This window comes from Pangasianodon hypophthalmus, chromosome 21 (genome assembly GCF_027358585.1).
Source record: "Pangasianodon hypophthalmus isolate fPanHyp1 chromosome 21, fPanHyp1.pri, whole genome shotgun sequence".
In the NCBI taxonomy this organism is placed as follows: domain Eukaryota; kingdom Metazoa; phylum Chordata; class Actinopteri; order Siluriformes; family Pangasiidae; genus Pangasianodon; species Pangasianodon hypophthalmus.
Genome location: NC_069730.1, coordinates 1,498,032 through 1,518,988, shown reverse-complemented (window position 1 = coordinate 1,518,988; position 20,957 = coordinate 1,498,032). Strand labels below are relative to the sequence as shown.

General features: G+C 39.0%; 1 protein-coding gene across 2 annotated transcripts in view; it reads left to right on the top strand.

Annotated features, from left to right (window-relative positions):
* The window catches only part of cdh18a (cadherin 18, type 2a), a 103,277-nt gene that overhangs the window by 49,119 nt on the left and 33,201 nt on the right, over positions 1 to 20,957 (top strand). For both annotated transcript variants that reach the window (XM_053227694.1, XM_053227693.1), the window contains exon 2: positions 9,175 to 9,770. In XM_053227694.1, the coding sequence (XP_053083669.1) occupies positions 9,402 to 9,770 (369 nt within the window). In that variant the 5' untranslated portion in view covers positions 9,175 to 9,401. The remainder of the gene's footprint in view (positions 1 to 9,174; positions 9,771 to 20,957) is intronic.

Below are 20,957 nucleotides of genomic sequence, written 5' to 3'. Positions count from 1 at the left end.
AACTAAAGTCCAAGAGATGCTCCGGAAATCATTACATCACACACATCCACATGGAAAACGAATCCAGTCCAAATAGGGCTTTAAGATGAAGATATTTTTGAGAACATGGTTTCCATAAAACGGGCCTCGTTTATATCCTTTCGTAAACCAAACTGAATTAAAAATTTTCACCGGATTTACAAAAGTTTCAGAAACGCTGATGTTCTTTGTACTTGTGTGTGTATGTTGCTGAATGCCAGTCACCTGTAACTCAGCAAGCGTGTGCACACCGCAGATCATTTGCATGTAGTGACGCATGCAGGTCTGTTTAGAAAGTATCAGCTCTGCTCTATTATTTTCTCTCTCTGGAATTTAATAAGACAAAAAAATCACAGCTTGTCATGTTACTGAGAAACCACAAAGCGTAAAACTCCCCTGTCCTGAAGATGTCAGAAAGCTGAAAGTTACAGCAGCTTTGCCTGTGACTGTGACAAAGCGCTGACATTTACATAAACATCTCCTTACAGAAACCTTCAAAAAATAATTCATAAAAATTACACACGGTTTTATTTCTTTTATGTGGAGTAATGGTACTATGAATTCAGTGTGCTGTGATAGAAAATTAATCAACACCTTCTGATCAGTCAGAATCCAGAATTCAGCAGCACAATGGTGCATCATCTATACGTCAATATACAAGGTTCATACAGGTTCCTGGATCAATGTAAATGTTAAACCCTGAAATCGCCACTCCTGTTTAAGGTCTAATTAGTACCCTAATGAAGTTTCTTTAGAGTTATGTTCCTCTAAGCAGTCCTTAGAGACCCCTCCTGGTTTAGATTTATGTTCTCTTTGAGTACTGCTGTGACACTCTGAGCTCAGTCAGGACTGCAGATGTGTTTACACGACCTCCAGACACTCGTATGAACTGCAGTGGCTCCGATTCTGCACCAGTGACTGAAAGGTTGTGAGAACAAATCCCTCAGATCCGATCTCAGCCCCTTGAGCCAGATCCTTAACCCTCGACTGCTCAGTTCTGGGCTTCTGGGCTTGGATTCTGCCTCCATCTGGATAAAATCATCTGCCAGACAAATAACTGCGAATTGAAATGCTGACTATAAAAATGAGGAATCTCCCTAATGGAGAATGATTTATTGACTTTTTAACAAAGGGCTGTTTGCGGTGGAGATGTTGGTCTCAGGGTCATTCATGTATTCAACTTTAATTGTTTGAGTTCATCGCATTAGTGAATCGGTTCAACTGTTCTGCATTAACCCTTGTCTAAAGGTTAATAATGTTCAACATGTAATTTCCATTCCTGAAAAAACCTGCACTGGGAGCAGTCTTCTACTTCGTCCAGTTTTATGGAAATGAACTATTCCTTATGAACACAGAATTATAAACCAGTGCTGATGAATTCTGGATTCTGATTGGTCACAAGGTGTTGATTTTAATACATTATGGTTTCTATAGTAACAGCTCATTCACAGGAACCTGTACAGATTTAAAAAATGTGCATTGCTCTGGTGAAGTCTTCTGTAGGGAGATGTTTATTTAACATTTACAGAAGGAAGGAGTCTCCAGTGTCAGTGCTTTGTAACAGCCAGAGGTAAAGCTGTAACTTTTAATTTATTTTTGGTAATTACCGCAGACTCCTTAAGATGTAGTTCCGCCCCAACACATATCTCAGCTTGTACTCTGGTTACAATTGCTAACATCACCTAGCATTTCCTAGCTTTACACTTCAAGTAACTGCTTTTAGCTGCTAGTTTGTCAGTGAAGTTAATAATACTTTAAGTGTTACTGTGTTATTAAACACAGTAAGGACCTCTGATACAGTATAATCCGACTGTTCTGTAAAACTTTTCCCAGAATTCCACACAGCAAGCTGTAAAACACTTTTAACGTATTATACGGGTTTGAACACAGTATTTGATTGTAGAGAATTGTAATTCTTTACAGTGCAGAAGGTTTAATACCGGCACTCGCTTATGACTGAGCGTAAACATCTGGTTGTCGTGAACAGCTGAAGCATATCCGACTATTTGCCAAATGCTTGCCCTCAGATAGAGTCGTAATTAAGCAATGCATCTTGTTTGGCATATCACGACTGCGAGCTCTGAAATATATACACCCTGGCAGCTGTCTTCACCAATCTGAGTCCAGGAAGCGGATAACGAATGATCGGACGCCTTCGCTTAAGAAATCTATTGATTACATACCCTCAGACTAGACGAGAAACGCAGCATCTGGGAGGAACTTATCACTAACAGCGCAAACAGCTGCTGTGAAATCGAGTGTTAATTTGCAGCAGAGTGTAAGTTGTTAGCACCGCAAAGTTGATTATTTGCCTATAAAAGCATGTTCCAAAGTGTTTTATTTCTTCTTATGCCACAGTAATTTGCCAATGATTACAATTTTTATTTATTAAAAATGACACATTGTACTTTTTATCTGTTTATAGTTACATTTACTGTAAAACATTAAAAACCCCATTAATGGTTTTCACAGTATTTGGGATAAACTGCAACAAAACAGATCTAACCTTAACTCTGACTAAAGCTGGGCGATAGAACCAAAATAATATCACGATACACATTATGAATGATTCATATATTTACATTTTACAGCCAGTTTTAACATAAAATCAGCTGCTTCCAGAGTGTGTAATTGCTAATTAAAAATAATAATAAAAATAACACAATACACACAATATCTAGGAAAAGTGACATAATCTGTCACGACATTGATATTATATCTCCCAGCCCTACTTGTGAAAATGTAGTTTATGGCTAAAACTTTATGTTCTGGTCCACTCCAGGAAGCAGTAAGTGTGGGTCTGCACTCAGACTTTAATCCTTTCGTGGTTTATTTTTATTTGGAATATTTCTGGTCATTATTACTTGGAGAAGTTTTCAGTGCTCCACTTGGCTCTTTTACTTTGTTAACTTTAATTAGCTTCCTATCTTTTTAACTTGCATTGTTTTGTTTATCATCTCAGCCTTGCCCATTCTCAAGGTCTTTTCAGTTTTCTTTCTTTATCCATTTGTTTAATCAATTCTGTTCCATTTTTAATGAAATCATTGTTTGCTAATTAAAAAGTGTCAGTGAGACTACACTCCCACGCTGTTTTTATGTTGCAGACCAGACTGTTGCGTAAATCAAGGCCTTGTCTGGGATTGAGCTCATAAATTGTTTATTCTGGAGAGGTCTGGAGATCTCAGACACGTGTTCTGTTAGAGAACTTGCTGTCAGACTGTTGTCGTAGCCTAGAGGGAGAACATGAGCGCTAAGTGTGCACTGGATATTTAGTACACATGTCTGACTTCTTGAGACAAATTACTTAGGAAGGTTATTTGAGAATGTGTCCTCTCTTCACCTTGCTGTAAGTTGTGGGTTTCATGTACAACAGTTTAGTGTCATCTGTAACACAAATGTAACACAACTGACATTACTCAGTGTGCCATTGGTCAATTCAGCTGTGAATGATGCCTGAGTTATAAAATGTGTATGAGTAGTGATTGGTGGTTGGAAGCCAGAGTTACGTTATTTCCTTTATAATTTCCAGGGCAATAATATGGATAGATAATATATTGGCACCCCTTTACTCCATCCATCAGTGAAAAGAAACCACCGTAGGAGCACCATTCAGCAGATATATCATTTGAGTGACGGTTTATTCTCAGTACCGCAGTGACACTGGCATGCTAGTGTTACAGTCATGTGGTGCTGGTACAAGTGGATCATCTACAGGAGTGTTGAGAACAAGGCAGAGGGGTGCCAATACTTTATGTAGCGCAACAGATAGACCGCAGTCAATAATTTTGACGGAGCAACTAAATTATGCTGTTTTACCCTTTAAATATTAAAAAAAAACATCCATGACCATCTTGTAAGAATGGCTGAATACTACAGGATTCTGATTGGTCAGAAGGTGTTGATTCATTTTCTATAAGAGCAGCTTGTTTTAATATGTTCTCATTTCAGATAAGTACGGTGAACAGTTCACATAAACAAATTTAAAAACATGATGTGCAGTCATTGATTAGTGAAGTTTTGTGTAAGGAGAGGTTTATTTAACATTTATGGAAGGAGTCTCCAGTGTCAGCACTTGGTAACAGCTGTAAAGCTGTAACTTGAGTTTATGCTTTTATTCTGGTTTCTCTGTAACATGAGCAATAAGCTGCGTTTTTTTTTCTTATTAACTTCAAGAGAGAGAGAGGGAGAGAGAAAAGAGAGACTGGTGAGGAGACGACTGTTTATAGCTGCTGTAACGTAAGTGAGAACAGGAACTAACTTGTTTCATGGATGTTCCACAGCAATACATGTAACTATAAACAGATATACAGTAAGATGCGTCATTCTTCAACAGATAAGAAACTGTAATTGTTGGGAAACTGCTGTGGTATAAGAGGAATAAAACACTTCAATGCGTGAGCAGCTGTGTCGCTGTCTTTATAATAATAATTATAATTAATCTAACACAAGATGCTGGTGAAGAAATATCATTGTAAATGGTCAGATAACATTCTCTATTTAACTGCTAACATGTAAAATTAAGAAAAACAAAAAAGTTATCCCGTCCAAATAGGGCTGACATTCTCCATATTAATAGTAATGTACTTTTTTTCTTAACAAATTTGACCCAAACACAAATATATACAATATTTACGACTGTAAGGGCTTTTAAGAGGATTTTAAAAAATTAAAAATGATGGTTTTGAGCGCACTTTAGAGTTGTTTATGCCAGTGCTGAGTCTATAAGCAGCCATGTTTAAGGTATTTAAATATTTAATATATTTAAAATTAACATTTATATTTACACTGTTTATAAAACAATTCCTATTTACCGCTACATTTACAGATGAATGTTGCAGGAAAGAATTTCAGCAGCTTATATACAACATTGGCTCAGTAATGAGTAAAGCTAGAAGCGGACACACAGCACAAAGCGTCTGGTGCTGAGAGAAAAGATCTCACAGGTTTTCGTCCTTGTGTCTGTCCTCAAAGCTGCCAAATTCAACAGGTTTCTCATTACAAAAAGAATGAGGGGCAAAGACAGGAATGAGAGAGGGAGAGGGAGAAGGAGAGAGAGAGAGAATGGACCACAAGCAGACATCTTAACGAGAAACAGCAAACATGTCCTTGGATGGAACAATGAGTGATTATGGAAACACACCATTACGGAGAGCAGACATCGGTGGCATTCAGCACTGAACACAAAAAAATGCTCATGGAGGAAACAGAGGACAACAAGCGAGCAGCTCAGGGAATGAGTTATCCTATGAAATGGATGATTTTTTTTAAAGCGAGAAAAAAATACATTTTGATAATCTGACTATTACAATTAGAGGTGGACAATATGATGATATGATATCCTTATTGTGATATAATAATATCAAGCTATCACTCCTTTTTTACTGACTAGGGTGGTGATAGTTCACATACTGTACGAGTTAGCTTGTCTATGTTCCTGAAGGATGTCATTGAAGCTTCACGCTGTAAGAGGTGTCTTCATTAGGCTGCTTTCACATACACAGATGTGAATTTCACACATACAAGCATCTGTTTGAGTAGAACCCTGGTGAGTTCTTCCACTCTGTGTGGTTCTTTATTCAGGTGAGATGGTCTCGTTCTACTTCCAGGTGAACTCTAGTGAGCAAGCGATTTGACTCTGAATCGACTCACCTTCAAGTGAATCAAGCAGCCTGTGTGTTTTGGGTAGCAGTCTGCTAATCTATGCCAAAAGACAGAGCTGTAGAAATGTTATTTGCGCTGTAGAAATGTCATTTGGACCAACGAAACAAACAAAAAATGAAAATAAACACTGGATGCGGTACACAAAATATTTTAGTCTAGTGTTCAGCCCTAGATGCCCTTTTCTGGTTCATTTGATTGTCTGCATTGAATCAAATGAATGAATCAAAAGGATCCATATCAGTCTGATTCAGACGCGGGAAATGAATTAACAGGTGTGAAAGCGCTCTTAGGCACTGAGATTTGCTTCTCCGTAATGTGGTGAAGGAAAGGTCTGAAATATGTGTGTCACTGACACAAATTCAGGACCCAATGCTCCAATCAGAAATTACTGTAAATGGCGATTTGGCGTTCTGCACCGCTCGTCCTGATGGCCTCAGTGCTGTTCATTTGCAGTTCTTTATGATAATGGTGTTTCCTGAAAATAGTCAATGAATGAAAATGAGGATGCAATGATTTGCCATTTAGAGGTTTTGACGCCGATGGCTGATTGCCACATCACTGATTCCTCTGGAACTTACCAGAATGTGGTGAAGAATGTACTTAGTGGCCTGATTATTGCTTTGTGTTGTAGAGCTCTTCATTTTATGGGTCATCAAGCCAGCTAAGCGCACTATGTCCATACATCTCTCGGCCGCTGATTAGTGTGATTCTAAGGGCTGAGCTCACAGCGCCTGACATTTCTGGGTTGCTGATTACTGTTCTCAAGAAGAAACAATGTTGTTTCTCATTGGTTAAGTTTCTGAGTAGGGGCAGCTTGTCCATAGGAACCCTACCATGTATATCAGCCATTCAACAAATGGTTATCTTCATAAAGTCCTCATTCATTCTATACGTTTTAAATTCTGTTGAAATACTAATTATGTTTTTTGAGTGACCAAAGATTTAAAAAGTGCTCTTTGACAGATATAAGCTGATGTTTCGGTGATTTGCTCGCCTTTCTAGATGTTGCGCAATAGTATTGCAGCGTGCTCACTGCCTCATTTAGCTGCATATAACAAACACAGGAACTGCAGTAAGTACTAATAGAGGCCCGTTGGGGCAGGAATGACTCTGCCTCATGCTCCGTAACATGGTTTCCGTATAACTAAATCAAGTTGAGAAGCTATCACACTTGACTCAAGCTAAAGGCTATCTTGTGACTTTTTAGAATAAACCCATAATAGGCAGGTCTGTTTCCCAAAGAGCTAATATCATTAATCATGTTATGTAATGAGGCTATGTTGTTATTAATGTTGTCCTGCTTCATCAAAATCTATGGTCACCTGCTGCTGCTGGTTCTGTGAGAACCTAGTAGAAGGTTGCTAGTTTTTCTGACAGAGGCTGTCAAAGGCTTGGATTTGCTGTCATAAATTTCACTTGTAAATTTTTAGGTAAAAACATTTTCCATACGAACGAGCATGAGAATAAAGACCTCCCAGTCTTGGTCTCGTACATCTGAGAATGTTAAATAATGAAAGAATGAAAGTTGAGGTTCCCTTCATGTTCATTATAGCGTAGGCTGAAAGACCTCTTCATAAAAGGTTTTTTATCTACCGAGCTTGTCTTCTGACAGGTTATCTTATTCGCGAAAACACTGCCAGAAAACAGACATCTTACTATTCCTGAGAGATTACAATTGCTTTCACGTGTTGTGCTTAGATCTTTGTCACAACACAGAGAACGTTCAGCTGTCAGCTCGTGATACGCAGGGCAAAATTCCTCTCATATTGAGGATATGAGATCACTTGGGATTTCGCTTCAACATTTCTTTGAATATGAACTCTTGAAATATAACTTGAGATGGGAAAGGGAAGGCGCTATCCTGCTGCTCAAGCAAGATGTCTTCAATAGATACAGGGTTGTGGAGTGATGATGATGGAACTGTGGAGGAGATTACGAGAGATTTTCTTAGGAAAACATCTAGAATTATGACAATTCTTCAGGTCATTTGAAATGTACTGCATTGGGAAATGTAGATAAATGATATTGTACTGGACCTTGAAGAGGTTTCAATACTCAGAGGCGTCATACTCCTAGAGGAAAATAATCAACAGTGAGGTGTGTGGTTACTGTTACCACCCTGAAGTTGATTGTGTTTTTGATTTGTTTTATTTTTTGTATACCTCAGCAGTACATGTTATACTTTCTATCCATTTATAGTTACATTTATTGCTATAGAACATTCACGAACCAAGTAGGTTCCTGTTCTCACTTACGTTATAGCAGCTATAAACAGTCCTTTCCTCACCATCGGTTTTATTTACATGACTTTGACATTAATTACATTATGTTTGAAAGTATGGCATTGTCATCCTATGTAGTGCCCAATTCTAGACATGCAATAAGGACCTATTTTAGATTCAGGTCATAAGCACTATGTAGGATATTAATTAACAATGTCTACACACTCTGTAGTGCACTCCATCACTGTATAATCTATGAAATGATGGTCTGTACTTTCTATAGGTGCACTATGTAGGTTATGGATTTACAGCTTGTCCACAAAAATTTATAAGGTTGCGCACTATATTTCTATTAGTCCTGAAAATTCACGCCCCACTGCTATGCTGTACAACGGAGCCTTGGCCTGGCAAATACAATCCCTGCTATTATGGCAGAGCAGCTGTTCCATCAAAAATGCATTAGGTGTTTTGCTGGGTGGCTAACCAGCAGCAGATTATTGTGGGTCTTGGTTAAAAGGATTCAGACTATTCAGACAGAGTCTACCCAACTGCTCATCATGGCTAAAAAAAAAAAAAATCAGCATGGATACCTCCTGACACTGTTGTTTAGAGGTGTCTTTGGATGGCAGGGACATTCCTTGAAGTGTTTTTTTAGTTCTGTTGTAGTAGACTGAAACGCAATAAATGGAGCAGCATCTGAGCTGATTCTCAAAACAGCTGCAGATTGCTAAGGGCAAGTCTGTAATATAAAAATAGCTTACATTACTGTATGATCAGTTGCTGTTATCCAGTCCCAATCAATTATTATGCAAATTCATACCCCTTCTTCCCAACACCCGATCCCGAGAACATATCAAACCTCTCCAAAGAATGAGCAAATTCAATTAAAAATCCTTCTTCTCCTTTGTATGTGTCTTAATTATCTTGATCCTTACTGACTTTCTCACCTTCTTCTTTTCTCCCAACTCCTCAGCACTCTTTGATCTTCCTCTTCTGGCTTGCTCACTATCCTATCGTCTAACCTGCGTATTCCCAGTAATCGACCTTTTCCCTTGGCCTTCTTGGTAATTACGTTAATCTTCGTAATCTTATCTGTTACTTTATCTGTTTTAAGAAATGGGTGTGAAGTGTGTGAGAATCTGAACCACTATCTAAATATGATTTACCAGAAAACCATCCCGTCATACTATCATTCCATCATCGGAACTGTCCATTCATCTCTGTTTCAGTTTGCCAAAAGCACAACCAGTTAACTCATCCTCTCTTCCCACAGATGTTTGATGATGAGCCTGTGGTGATTCCTCGGTGGAATTCCTCTCTTCAACGAGCTGTGACCTCCACAGCCCCCAGCCACCTCTCCAGGATGTGAATACGGCTTGTCGGCTTTCTGCGGGTGTCTGGGTTTAAAGCACGAGGATGGGTTTAAAGCATAAAGATGGGCATGTGGTGCGCTGAGCTGGGTGGCTGGGCCTGATCTCCGTCCACAGGCCTCTCTTTAACATGAGAGCCTGTTTGAGCTCTCTGCTGCTGGGCCTCTTCGCGCTCCAGAGGAGCCTCGGCAGCCCATCTACGGCAGGCCTGGGCTTAAACACACTCTCTCACAACCGAACCAGACTTCCCGTGAGCCCAGTCCAAAACACACACACTCACAACCGAACCAGACTTCCTGTGGCCCCAGTCCTAAACACACACACTCACAACCGAACCAGACTTTCTGTGGGCTCTGTCCTAAATGCACACACACAAAATCGGACTAAACTCCCTGAGGGAGGGAAGGACCCCCATCACCGGCCCAAGAGGGGTTGGGTGTGGAATCAGTTCTACGTTTTGGAGGAGCACATTGGACCAGAGCCGCAGTATGTCGGAAAGGTAAGAGCTACTATGATCACAAAAGTCTAGAGATTTTACTATTTAGCAAGGTATCCCAATATGCTGTGGAGAATATGAATATTTCAGAAAAGTACTAACCTCAAACTGTTTGCCTGACTAGGGTTTCGGTTACTAATGTAAAGAAATCTGGGGTGGGGTGATTGAACTCATCTGGGTATTAGTAGGGATGGTACCTAGACCCTAGACACTAGGTCTAGTGGTACCTTCAGGTGAGAAAGGTCCTGAGGTTCAGATCTCAGACAGTCTGACACTTCAGATAGGCTGTGACATACAAGTGAAAGCTTCTCCTCAGTTCCATTGACGCCTACAACAGAACAAGGAATAGAAACAAATTCTTGAGGACTTTACAAGTAGAATTTTACTGTAGCTCTTTAAAGGTTCAATCCACAACATATAGAGCCATCATAAATTGGAGGCCCTGTTTTTCATATTTGAGTGAACATTGCTAACCCTAGGGGAGCTTTATCTCTCACCCCATGTTTCCATGAGAGGCTTTAAACTTTACTCTGAAAGGACAGCTATTATTCCCAGGTGGCCTAGGTGGGGTTGCATGATGGACAAAAATACAGTTTGCACACCCTTGATGCAATTAAGAAAACATTTAGTGAGTTCAGTTTCATGATGACAAGAAATAAAAATGGCCAAATAGTATGGTAAATAGTAAATATTCTTTATCAACCCCAGTTCATTCACAGGGACTGTGGAGTAGTTGCTCCACATACATGGATTTTAAAAAATGTCTTGTTATTTACCAAAGAAAAACACGTAATCATTGATATGGTCAGACTTTCTGTAAGCAAACTTTAAATTAACATTCAGCTAACTGGAGGCAGAAGGAGTCTCCAATGTCAACGCTTTGTAACAGTCATCTTCAGGACAGAGGAGTTTACATTTTGCAGTTTCTCGTTAACAATCTGCATATTTTCGCTCCACAGCATTAAATGTAGCTATAAATGGATAAAATATGGATATAGTATATATAGGGTATATAAATGGATTAAAACTATGACATCCTCCTTCAGTTAATAAGAAAACTGTAATAGTTGGAAAAATGCTGTGGTATAAGAGGAATAAAACATTCGGGGATGTGCTGTTATAGGAACTTCAGGGTGGTGGCAGTAACTCTGCTTCATCACACCACTTTAGTCTAACAGCATGAGCCAGAGTGGGTTTGTGTTACTAAAATGTGCTAATTTTCTAATATGTGGATTGTAATCAGCTTGGTGTCAGGCTCAGAACAGTCACAATTGTGACAAATTCAGTCTTGTTCAGTGCTGTTCCCTGTTGTTTGTCCACATAAAGCACAGCTGGTTTAAGCTCAAACATCTGCTTTTTTGTAAGTTAACTGCCCTTTTTGTCACTGGGGATATTTTCACATCGAGTTAATGTTTCCCATTTTTCCCCAAATCTCATTAAAATGCAGCCTGTTAGCCTGTGTGTTGACTTTAAGCTTCTGATGGAGTGCTGTTAAATTTCCGTTGGCATGGGGCTCTTGAAATCTCAATGTTTTCTCACTAATGTCTTTGTCCTGGAACGGGAGAGTAAACAGACTCGGAGATTAATTCCTGTTCCTGTTAACAGCATGTTTTGTTTCTGACATTGCACTATATTCGACATTCATTTAGAAAATTGGGTCATTAATTAGGTTTTTCTTTGCATAGACCACAGAACAGGACATTGTTATTAAGAGTTGAGATAATAAATCTGGTCATTTTAATCTGTTTATTTCTCTCTCTGGCTCATAAAAAGCTTGTAGGCAACAATGAAGCTGCTGTGATAATTAAAACAAGGACGTTTGTTCCGTTTCAGCCCGAGCCTTGTGATTTATGAGAGGGAAGAAGAGCTCGCTGCTAATTTTGTTGCACGCTGCTTGTTATAACCTTTACAAAAAAAATCAAATTCATTTTCATTTCACAGAGTGTGTTGCATTTTACCATGTTATTCCCTGGAATTGCAGTAAACCTGTGACATCGTGTGAACAATGTGTAATCACGTGTGGAAAACCAGTTATTCATGTGAGAAAATCACAACTGAAAATAAATGAATTGTCTGTAAAAATGACATGAAAATAATGGAATCGTGTAAAAATCAGATGTGAAAATGAATGAATCGTGAAAGAATCATATATAAAAATGAATGAATCATGTGAAAGAATCACATGTGAAATACGAATCATGTGAAAAACGAATCATGTGAAGTTCATGTGACTCTTCTGTAAGGGGAAATGATCTTACAGATGTTTCTGGATTACACGACGAGGCGCAGTGGGAGTCTGATTTAAGGTGGTTTAGACAGGGTTTGACATTGACGCGCGTGTTTGTGTGTGTGTGTGTGTGCGACGTGAGGGTGAGTGGAGGTCATGTGTCCACACCTGTGTCTCTCAGGTACAGGTGCGAGTCAGAGATGTGAGCTTTATTTCCTAAACATGATGTGACAGAGGCTTTAGAGCCCCTCGAGAGAAACTCACATGTTTATGTCTCCTATCAGCTCTCTTTCCTGTGTTTTAGTGCCTCATCCTCGCCGTATCCTCTTCCACACAGACTCCATCCCATATCTCCATCCCGAGTTCCGACCTACAGGAAATGAATCTCACGCCACTGAAATCACGTGATGGAGCTAAATGAGCTGCAGCGCCAAGTTGCTTCTCATAATGCTCCTTATCGAGTTTACATAGATACAGGGTGTCATTTTTTTCCAATTATAACAGACTTATTCAATAATGTGAGGGAGAGAGAGAGATCGGAGAAAGAGACAGACAGAGAGAGGGAGAGAGACAATGAGAGAGAGACAAAGACAAACAGATAGAAAGTGAGAGAGAGATACACAGATACACAAAGAGAGAGACATGGAAAGAGAGAGAGAGAGAAAGATAGATAGAGAATGAGACCAGGAAACAGTGAGAGAGAGAAAAAGAGTGAGAGAGACAAAGACAGAGATATACACAGAGACAGAGCAATACAGAGAGCGAGAGAGAGAGATATACGGAAATAGAGAGATAGACAGAAAGAGAGACAAAGAGAGAGAGAAATAGATCGCATGAGAGACAGAGAGAGACTGATAGATAGAATGAGAGAGACAACTACAGTAACTGCAGACAGAGAGTTGTTAACTACAATTCATGCCAAATAAAGCTGTTTTTGATTTGGAATTTGACTTTGAGAGAGAGAGAGAGAGAGTAACAGATAGACAGAGACAGAGCAATACAGCAAGAGAGAGATAGATAAACAGAGTGAGATAGAGAGACAGAGAGATGGACAGAGAGATACAGAGAAAGAGATAGACAGAGAAACAGTCAGAGAGACACAGACAGAGAGAGAGAGAAAGACAAAGAGACAGAGGTATAGAGAAAAAAGACAGACTGAAAGAGAGAAACAGGGAGATATAAATGTAGAGAGACCAAAGACACAAAGAGATAGAGAATAAGAGAAAGAGATTGAGATAGACAGAGAGACAGAGAAAGAGAGAGACAGCGAGAGATGGATATGTAAAGACTGAGATCTAGATGTTTATAAACCGATAAAGACAGAAAGAGAGAGATCTCGTATCGTAAAGGTCCGAGCCACCGCCTTGTTCCGGCCAATCAGATAACAGCCAATCAGATAACAGCCAATCAGATAACAGCCAATCAGATGACAGCCAATCAGATAACAGCCAATCAGATGGCACCTATTTTTGCACCAGGGCTCGATCTCATCACAGTGTCAAGCGGCATTGGAATGAGATGAATATTCTCTCATCACACACCTTCAGGGACTGGAAACAGTCTGTGTTTTTTATTTCCCCAACACACACACACACACACACACACACCTCAGTGGTCTCAAAAACAGGCAGAGACGAGGCGAGGCGAGAAGAGACGACCAGACGAGGGTTCGGTGTGTACTAAAAACACGTCTGACCTCAAACTGAAGATGGCGGTGTGAAAGTGTGTCATACAAAAAAAAAAAAAAAAAAAAAAACGAGAAATTGTCTTGGGAGTCTTGTTTTGTGGGTTAGACGCCGAAGACGGAGAGAATCTCCAAAATAAAGCAGAAAGAGTTCCAGATAAAGTGCAGCCGGCTGTCTGGAGTTCTCTCTCGCGTTATTTTCTAAGAAAGGAAACTCATCTGAGCAGGAACAGTTCTGTCCTAGTGACCAGGAAGGGATGAGTTCATGTCCCAGAACTGATCGATTAATTAGACAAAAAAACGCAGCTTGTCATGTTACCAAGAAACCGCAAAGCGAAAACTCCTCTGTCCTGATGATGTCGGAAAACCTAAAGTTACAGCTTCACCTCTGACTGATGCAAAGCGCTGACACTGGAGACTCCTTCCATAAATGTTAAAGAAACATCTCTAACAAAAAAATTCAACATATCAATGATTACATACATTTTTTTTAAACCATAAAGTGTTAGAATGAGTGCATTAATATAAACCTGCGCTACTGTCGGAGCTGCTGTTATAGGAAATTAATCAACACCTTCCAACCAATCAGAATCCAGAACTCGAAAGTTACGTTTTAAACTCCTGACAGGTTCTAGATATTAAGAAGAAAATACTGAGAGATCGTTTGGAGTTTAGCGCACACTTACTCGGTTAATGCATACACTCTGACAAAAGAGGGTTCTTACATAAATAAGGATAAATAATGGCTCTTAGATTCCAAAAACTGTTCTAGTTGTAACCACTTTTGACAGGAGAAGAAGGCTTTTAGGATTCTGCATAGAAACCTTCATGGTGCTTCCAGAGGAACAGCTGTACAACCCTTAAGAGTTATAAAGTTATAAAAGTTATATTTTTAAGAGTGAATACAAACCTTCGAAATCACACCAGAGTGGAAGCACATCAAATCACATTCAATATTTCTTCAAAGACTTTTTCAAAAAAAAATTTTTAGATGTTCTGAACCCAAAAAACATATTTTCTAAATATTCTGTGACGTGAATTCATGAAGATGTACACATTATTTCCTGTCTCTGTTCAGAAGGACATTACTGGTTATTTCTCATGCAGATATTACAGATTTATTCTATAAAAACAACATGCAAACTTTTTAATAACAGTTTTTAGTATTTTTCCTAATTAAACAATAAAAATGATATTCCAACAAACAGCTCACACAGTGAAAGAACAGAGTGTTTATCATAGATTTGTAGTTTTTATTAAAAATGCAAATGTACTTGTATTTAATCAGATAAAACCTCATTTGCATGAAGAAATGTTTTGGTATTTTTATTTTAATGTTAGTAATCAAAGAGCAGACATTAATTGTGGTCTGTGTTGTTTAAACCCCTCTGACCGCTAGCGTCTGTCCTGAAGCCTAGATGAAAAAAAGAGTAAAATGATTTTATTACAACCTTCATGATTAAAAATTAAATTCTTTCTTTTCTTTTTGTCTCATGAGCCGCAATTTCCTGTGAAGCTTGTAGCACTGTTGAGTTATTATTCCTTCAAATAATAAGATAATAAAATTTTATTATAATCTTTAATACAAAAAATTGTGTGATTATTCAGTAAATGTGGCAGCAAAATAAAGGACTTTTATTTTTTGACATGAAGAACTGAATTTTATGACGTGTTAAAACACAGACATAATATAAAGAAGATGTGGCATTAATGACTGTCCATCTCAATTAAGTAGGTGTGGCCTCTGTGTCAGTCTCAATCAAGGAGGTGTGGCCTCTGTGTCAGTCTCAGTAAAGGAGGCGTGGCCTTTGTGTCAGTCTTAATGAAGGAGGCGTGGCCTCTGTGTCAGTCTTAATGAAGGAGGTGTGGCCTCTGTGTCAGTCTCAGTAAAGGAGGTGTGGCCTTTGTGTCTGTCAGTCCAGGTAAAGGAGGTGTGGCCTCTGTACCTGTCAGTCTCAGAAAAGAAGGCATGTCCTCTCATTATTCTTTTTTTATTTAAGTGAAATCTATGCACAATCCTGATTACACAGAATTTCACATCAATTATCTTTAATCGTGTCATTTTAAATCCTTAACATTTTTAACACACACCACTGAAACTGGGTCATTATTTATTAATCGCTGAAAAAACCAATAATGAATAATTTATGATATATTTTTTATTCCACTTTATCTTTTCCAGAAATCTCTGCCAGATATGTGTAGGAGGATGAGATAAATCCACACACACACACACACACACACACGAGTACCTGGTTAAAATATTCACTTCCTCCTGTAACATCAGCTCAGATTTCAGATTGCATTGTAAATGACAAGGCATGCATGAGATAGCAAACACAGGAAGAGCTTACTGTAAGAAGATTTGTTCAGCGGTACAACCTGAAAAGATTAAAAAAACACACACACTCAGCGACGTGATCTAATGCTGTTATCAACGAGCCGTCTGTGCGATGCATTCGTTACTGAGAGTGTGCTGTGGGATTGTCGGCTAAGTGCCTAGCTCAAGGGCAAAGTAACACTAACGCTCCTGAGGGACTCGCTCTGTCAGGCCTTTGATTTCTACTCCATCACCCGAGCCGCAGCAGCATGTGGCGTGGAAGCCGTCCAACTCCGATTTTAGCGACGATTTTTTTTCTCATTCATTCCAGTGGAAAGAGAAAACGAAGATGCGGGAATTTGTTTGTGGATCCACTTTGTTTGCACACGCATAATTTCCTATACGCTGCTGTTAACAAATAGATTGCCTTTTCATCTCTTTGGCACCCACATGCACACAGAAACACACAGCTTAAGCTTTGCTCTTAGCAATATGCTCTGTTTCTCTCTATTTAATCTCCTTGGTAACAGTCTGGCAGCTCAAGTGAGTGTATAAGGGCAGAAAGAAAGCGAGTGTGTACTGAAGAGCTGCAGCTGAGGTAAAAAAAAAAAAAAATTACACTGGTCTAATTTTCAACATAGCAGCAGTACACTGACCATCTGCTTCAGCTCAAATTATTCCCGTGTTTTCACTTAAGCAGTCCAGATTGCACAGATGTCCCATGTTCCATGTGCCAATTAGTGGCATTTCTACATTATTTCTAAATTAAATGCATAATGGATAAATTGTGATCATCACTATTAGGTATATGTATTTTCCAGACAACCGTTCACTCTGGAGTAATACAATGTAAAAATGAATAAAAGGAAAGGACATGAGAAAGGACATGAGAAAAAGAAATTGTCTTCCAGCTGTTTTTAACATTGAGTAATATCAGGGTTAGAAACGTTACAAGGAACAAAAACCAAAAGCGAAAGTTGAATATAATCGAAAACATGAAGAAAAATTGCTCTAAATTGTCGCAGAGTGAAAAGATCATTTTAGCGGATGTTTTTCCGTTCCAGTGTGATTTAAAGAAAGTACAGCCTAAACATAAGCATTTTCCCAGTTGGCCTAAAATCCTGTCCAGAATTCGTCACTTCCTGTCCGGAGTTAATTTTATGGTTTTATGATCAGTTAATAAAATAATGTCATCGTCTGTAAACAAAAATATGGCAGCAATTTGAAGGATAAGCTGACCAAGTACTCTACTCTACTACAAAAACATCTACTGTTGAATGGGCTGATTACTGATGTGTGCAATTTCATTATTAAATCCCAACTACGTATCCGTAACTCAACTCTGATTATGCAATTCTTAGAGGTGCGTATATTAAGTACACATAGCATGTAACGACATACTAGCGCTTTACGTAATCCACATCCAGCAGCTGTGTATTAGACGTTATCACGTGGATGTGCTGTATGTGAAGAGGATAAAGATGTGGAGTCTGATATGTCTTAGCTGCAGGCTGTTCTCACTGCTCGAGAGATACGAATCACCCACTGAGGCGAGTCGGAATCCGAGATAAAAATCCGACGAAACTGGTCACCTTTCTCCACACGCTCTGTGCTGTGTGTGCTTATAAGCTCGGGGTCTTGCTGCAGTGTAAAATTGACCTTTTGTGCCAGACGGCGCTGTAATTTGTGGTCAGCGGATGCAGCGTCCGAGTCCTGATCTAATCAGGAGGCTTTTGTGGTGTGGACGGTGTATCGGATAATTGAAGCGTTTCCTTTCTCCTGCCTCTTATCGCACAGGCACAGTTGAGTCTCTCGGACTGCACTCTGTCCGTGCAATAAGAGGCAGGAGAAATTATTTGCGTTCCTTGACGTGTGCCGCGTTATGAATATTGATACGCCGTTTAACGGGAACTGTCAGGACGGGATCGATGTTGCTACAAAGCGAGGAATCTCTAATGAGGAGCTTGTTATGATATTATAACAGTTAGACAAATTTCACTTACACACACAAACACACACACACACACACTGCTAAATATGCATTTCTGTGTGTCTACATGCAGTACATTTATACAGTGAAAATCCAGAATGCTAAATTTAATCTTAACCACTTGATTAGCGAAACACTTGATTAGCATACAGGATAGATGTTTTAATTAACTTCTTACACATCACTGGTTTACAGTCACAGCACAGCAAATACAATTATACAATAAAACCATCATTTTCCAAGCAGTTGACACTAATTGATGACTGCACAAGGCAGCTATTACGCTGTTATGCTAGTGCTAGTGTAGCACACACACTAACAGGAATGTGGCTAGCAAGGATGCAGCTTTTTATTAATACTCAGCCTGTTAATTCTATTCTGTTGTGCATGTTTTGTTCACAATTCATTTATTTTCAGACATGATTCTTAGACACGATTCATTTTTCACACGATTGATCTTTCCTGTGATTTTTACACTTGATTCATTAAAGTCCATGTGAATTTCACTCAGGTTATCCACATGTGGGTTTTACATATATGATTAATTTAATTTCATATGTGATTTTTTTCTACTTATTTCTGTTATTTTTACGAGTGATTTTCACGTGACTCATTTATTTCCACATTATTTTTCCAAGCGATTCACCTCCCATATGATTTTTTTTTTTACTTGATTTGTTCATTTTTACAATATATGATTTTTTTTCTCCCAAATTATTTATCAAACATGATTTTTGCATGAATCATGTGATTTTTTTTCTACATGATTCATTTATTTATGCTCATTTTCACATATATGGCATGTGGTTTTATTTTCAGAAGTCATTTTTCATTGTCATCACACGTTCACATGTAATCACATATTGTTCACAGATTGGTGTTACGTGTTTACTTGAGTTCATGTGCAAATGTTAACAGCTTCACATGTTTTTTTCACACATGATGACATATTACTCACATCATCATACACATGTGGGGAAAACTTTCACATAAAACTTTCACATGATTTTTCCTGTAAGGGACGTGACAGCATTTGTTCAGACAAGCGAGTCGACTCACAGTGTCTCAAAGAGTCGACTCGTTTGTGAACGAATCATCCTTACTACATGCACAAGTTCAGATCTGTGGTTCTCTTTAAATGAATGCTCTCATGCTGTGTGGTCCTAGAAGGCTGGGACAGGACTCTTTGAAGGTCTCGCTGTGTGTGTGTGTGTGTGTGTGAGCATGTGTGCATGTGTGTGTGGGGAAAATGCATGACAATTCCCATGACTCCCACACACAGACTGGGATCTGCAGGTGCAAAGAGAAAGCAGGAAAAGCATTGGCCTTGCACACGTCTCCATGAAGGTGAACGTTCCTCATAGCCACAGGGAGGAACTTTAGAAGGTCAATGTCGTCCTGACTAATTGCTCCCTGTTGTGGGATTTTAGCAGTAGCCAAAATCCAGAGATGCACTGTGTGTGTGTGTCTGTGTCTGTGTGTGTGTGTGTTGTTTCACTATCAGCCTGATCAGCATGCCAAGTTATTATATTTCTTTTTTTTTTCACCCGGGGACGTGCTCTGGCAGATTGTGTTATTCGGCTTTTTGGATCAAGCTCATTCGGCGCCCTCTGTAGTGATCATTAGCGAATAAAATGCCAGCATGGATCATTGGATAAGTAACCTGAAAATGATCACGTCTCTCGGGCGAATCACACTTTCTCTCAGCTTGCTGTTCGCCCTCGGGCTTGTTGTTGGCACGGAGCTGCTTAGCTGTAAATGTGTTTGCTGTAATTATGGATTGTTGCAAAAAACCTCACGTTAACGCTCTGTTACGGATCGGCGGAAATTTGAAAAATCTCAGTTGCTTGATTTTCTCGGTGTAGATACAGAATGAGAAGCGTGTTATTACTTCGATAACACGTTTGAAATCTGCATAAAAGATTCATAACCACTTATTACTGATGAGGAAGTGGATAAAGGCAAAAGAAATGCAAATCGCACACACACACACACAGATGCAGGCCACAGGCTGTGTGTTTCTCTGATGTTACAAACACCATAATAAGTTCCTGTCAGCTGCTGAACTGGCACCGTAATTTATTCATCTAGAAAAAAAAATCACGAAATCACATTGAGTAAATATATTTGCAATAAAGAAAGTGAGATAAACATGTACAAGTTTGATACATCAGCTTAGATGACATCATATTAAAATCAAATACTTGTTTTTGTGTCTTGTTTAGGCAACTAATTCTGGATGATTAAATTGTTTATCGCGATTTTTTAAATGGAAAATCACAATCAAGAAAAAATAAATATCGCAAAGGAAATTTTTCAAAGCAAGTTTTTTCAAAGCATAGTTTTTGTCTTCTAGGAGAATTATCTGGCTGTGCTTGGCACTTACCGATTTCAGACTGAGATGTGGGCGGAGTGAAGTCTCCTTGGGGAGTGTCTATAAAATGGCCGACAAGAAGCCCATCAAAAACCAAAAACAAGCACTCCGGCTCATAACACAGTTTTCCACACAGGTTTCCTCAGCCATGTAATACATTTGTGCTGAGGCTGTGGCTTAAATGCATATTTTTTAATTATGTTTAACATATTTTCCAGGTTATTTGTTCAAGTATGAAATTAAAAAAAAATCAGCTATTACAAATATTGGAAAAATTATAATCAGAATAAAAATCAAAGAGAACTGAATCATTTCCACATCATCTTTTTTTTTATGTTGAATTTATACCTGTTCTTCTCACAGCTTTATCTTTCTCTACACCACTCTGCCGTCTGAGTTTAACTTTGAACAGTGATGATTAAAGTTGTTATAAGTTTAGCGTTTTGGGAAATATAGCGCACTCCGCAGTGAGATGAAGACGGCGTGAATCAGTCCACACTCCCTTACCTCCATGCTCATGTTTCATATTCAGCTCTACTTTATTCCAGCCAGGCGCCAAAGGCTTTATCCTCAAACTGTCAGAGGAGCTGGGCGC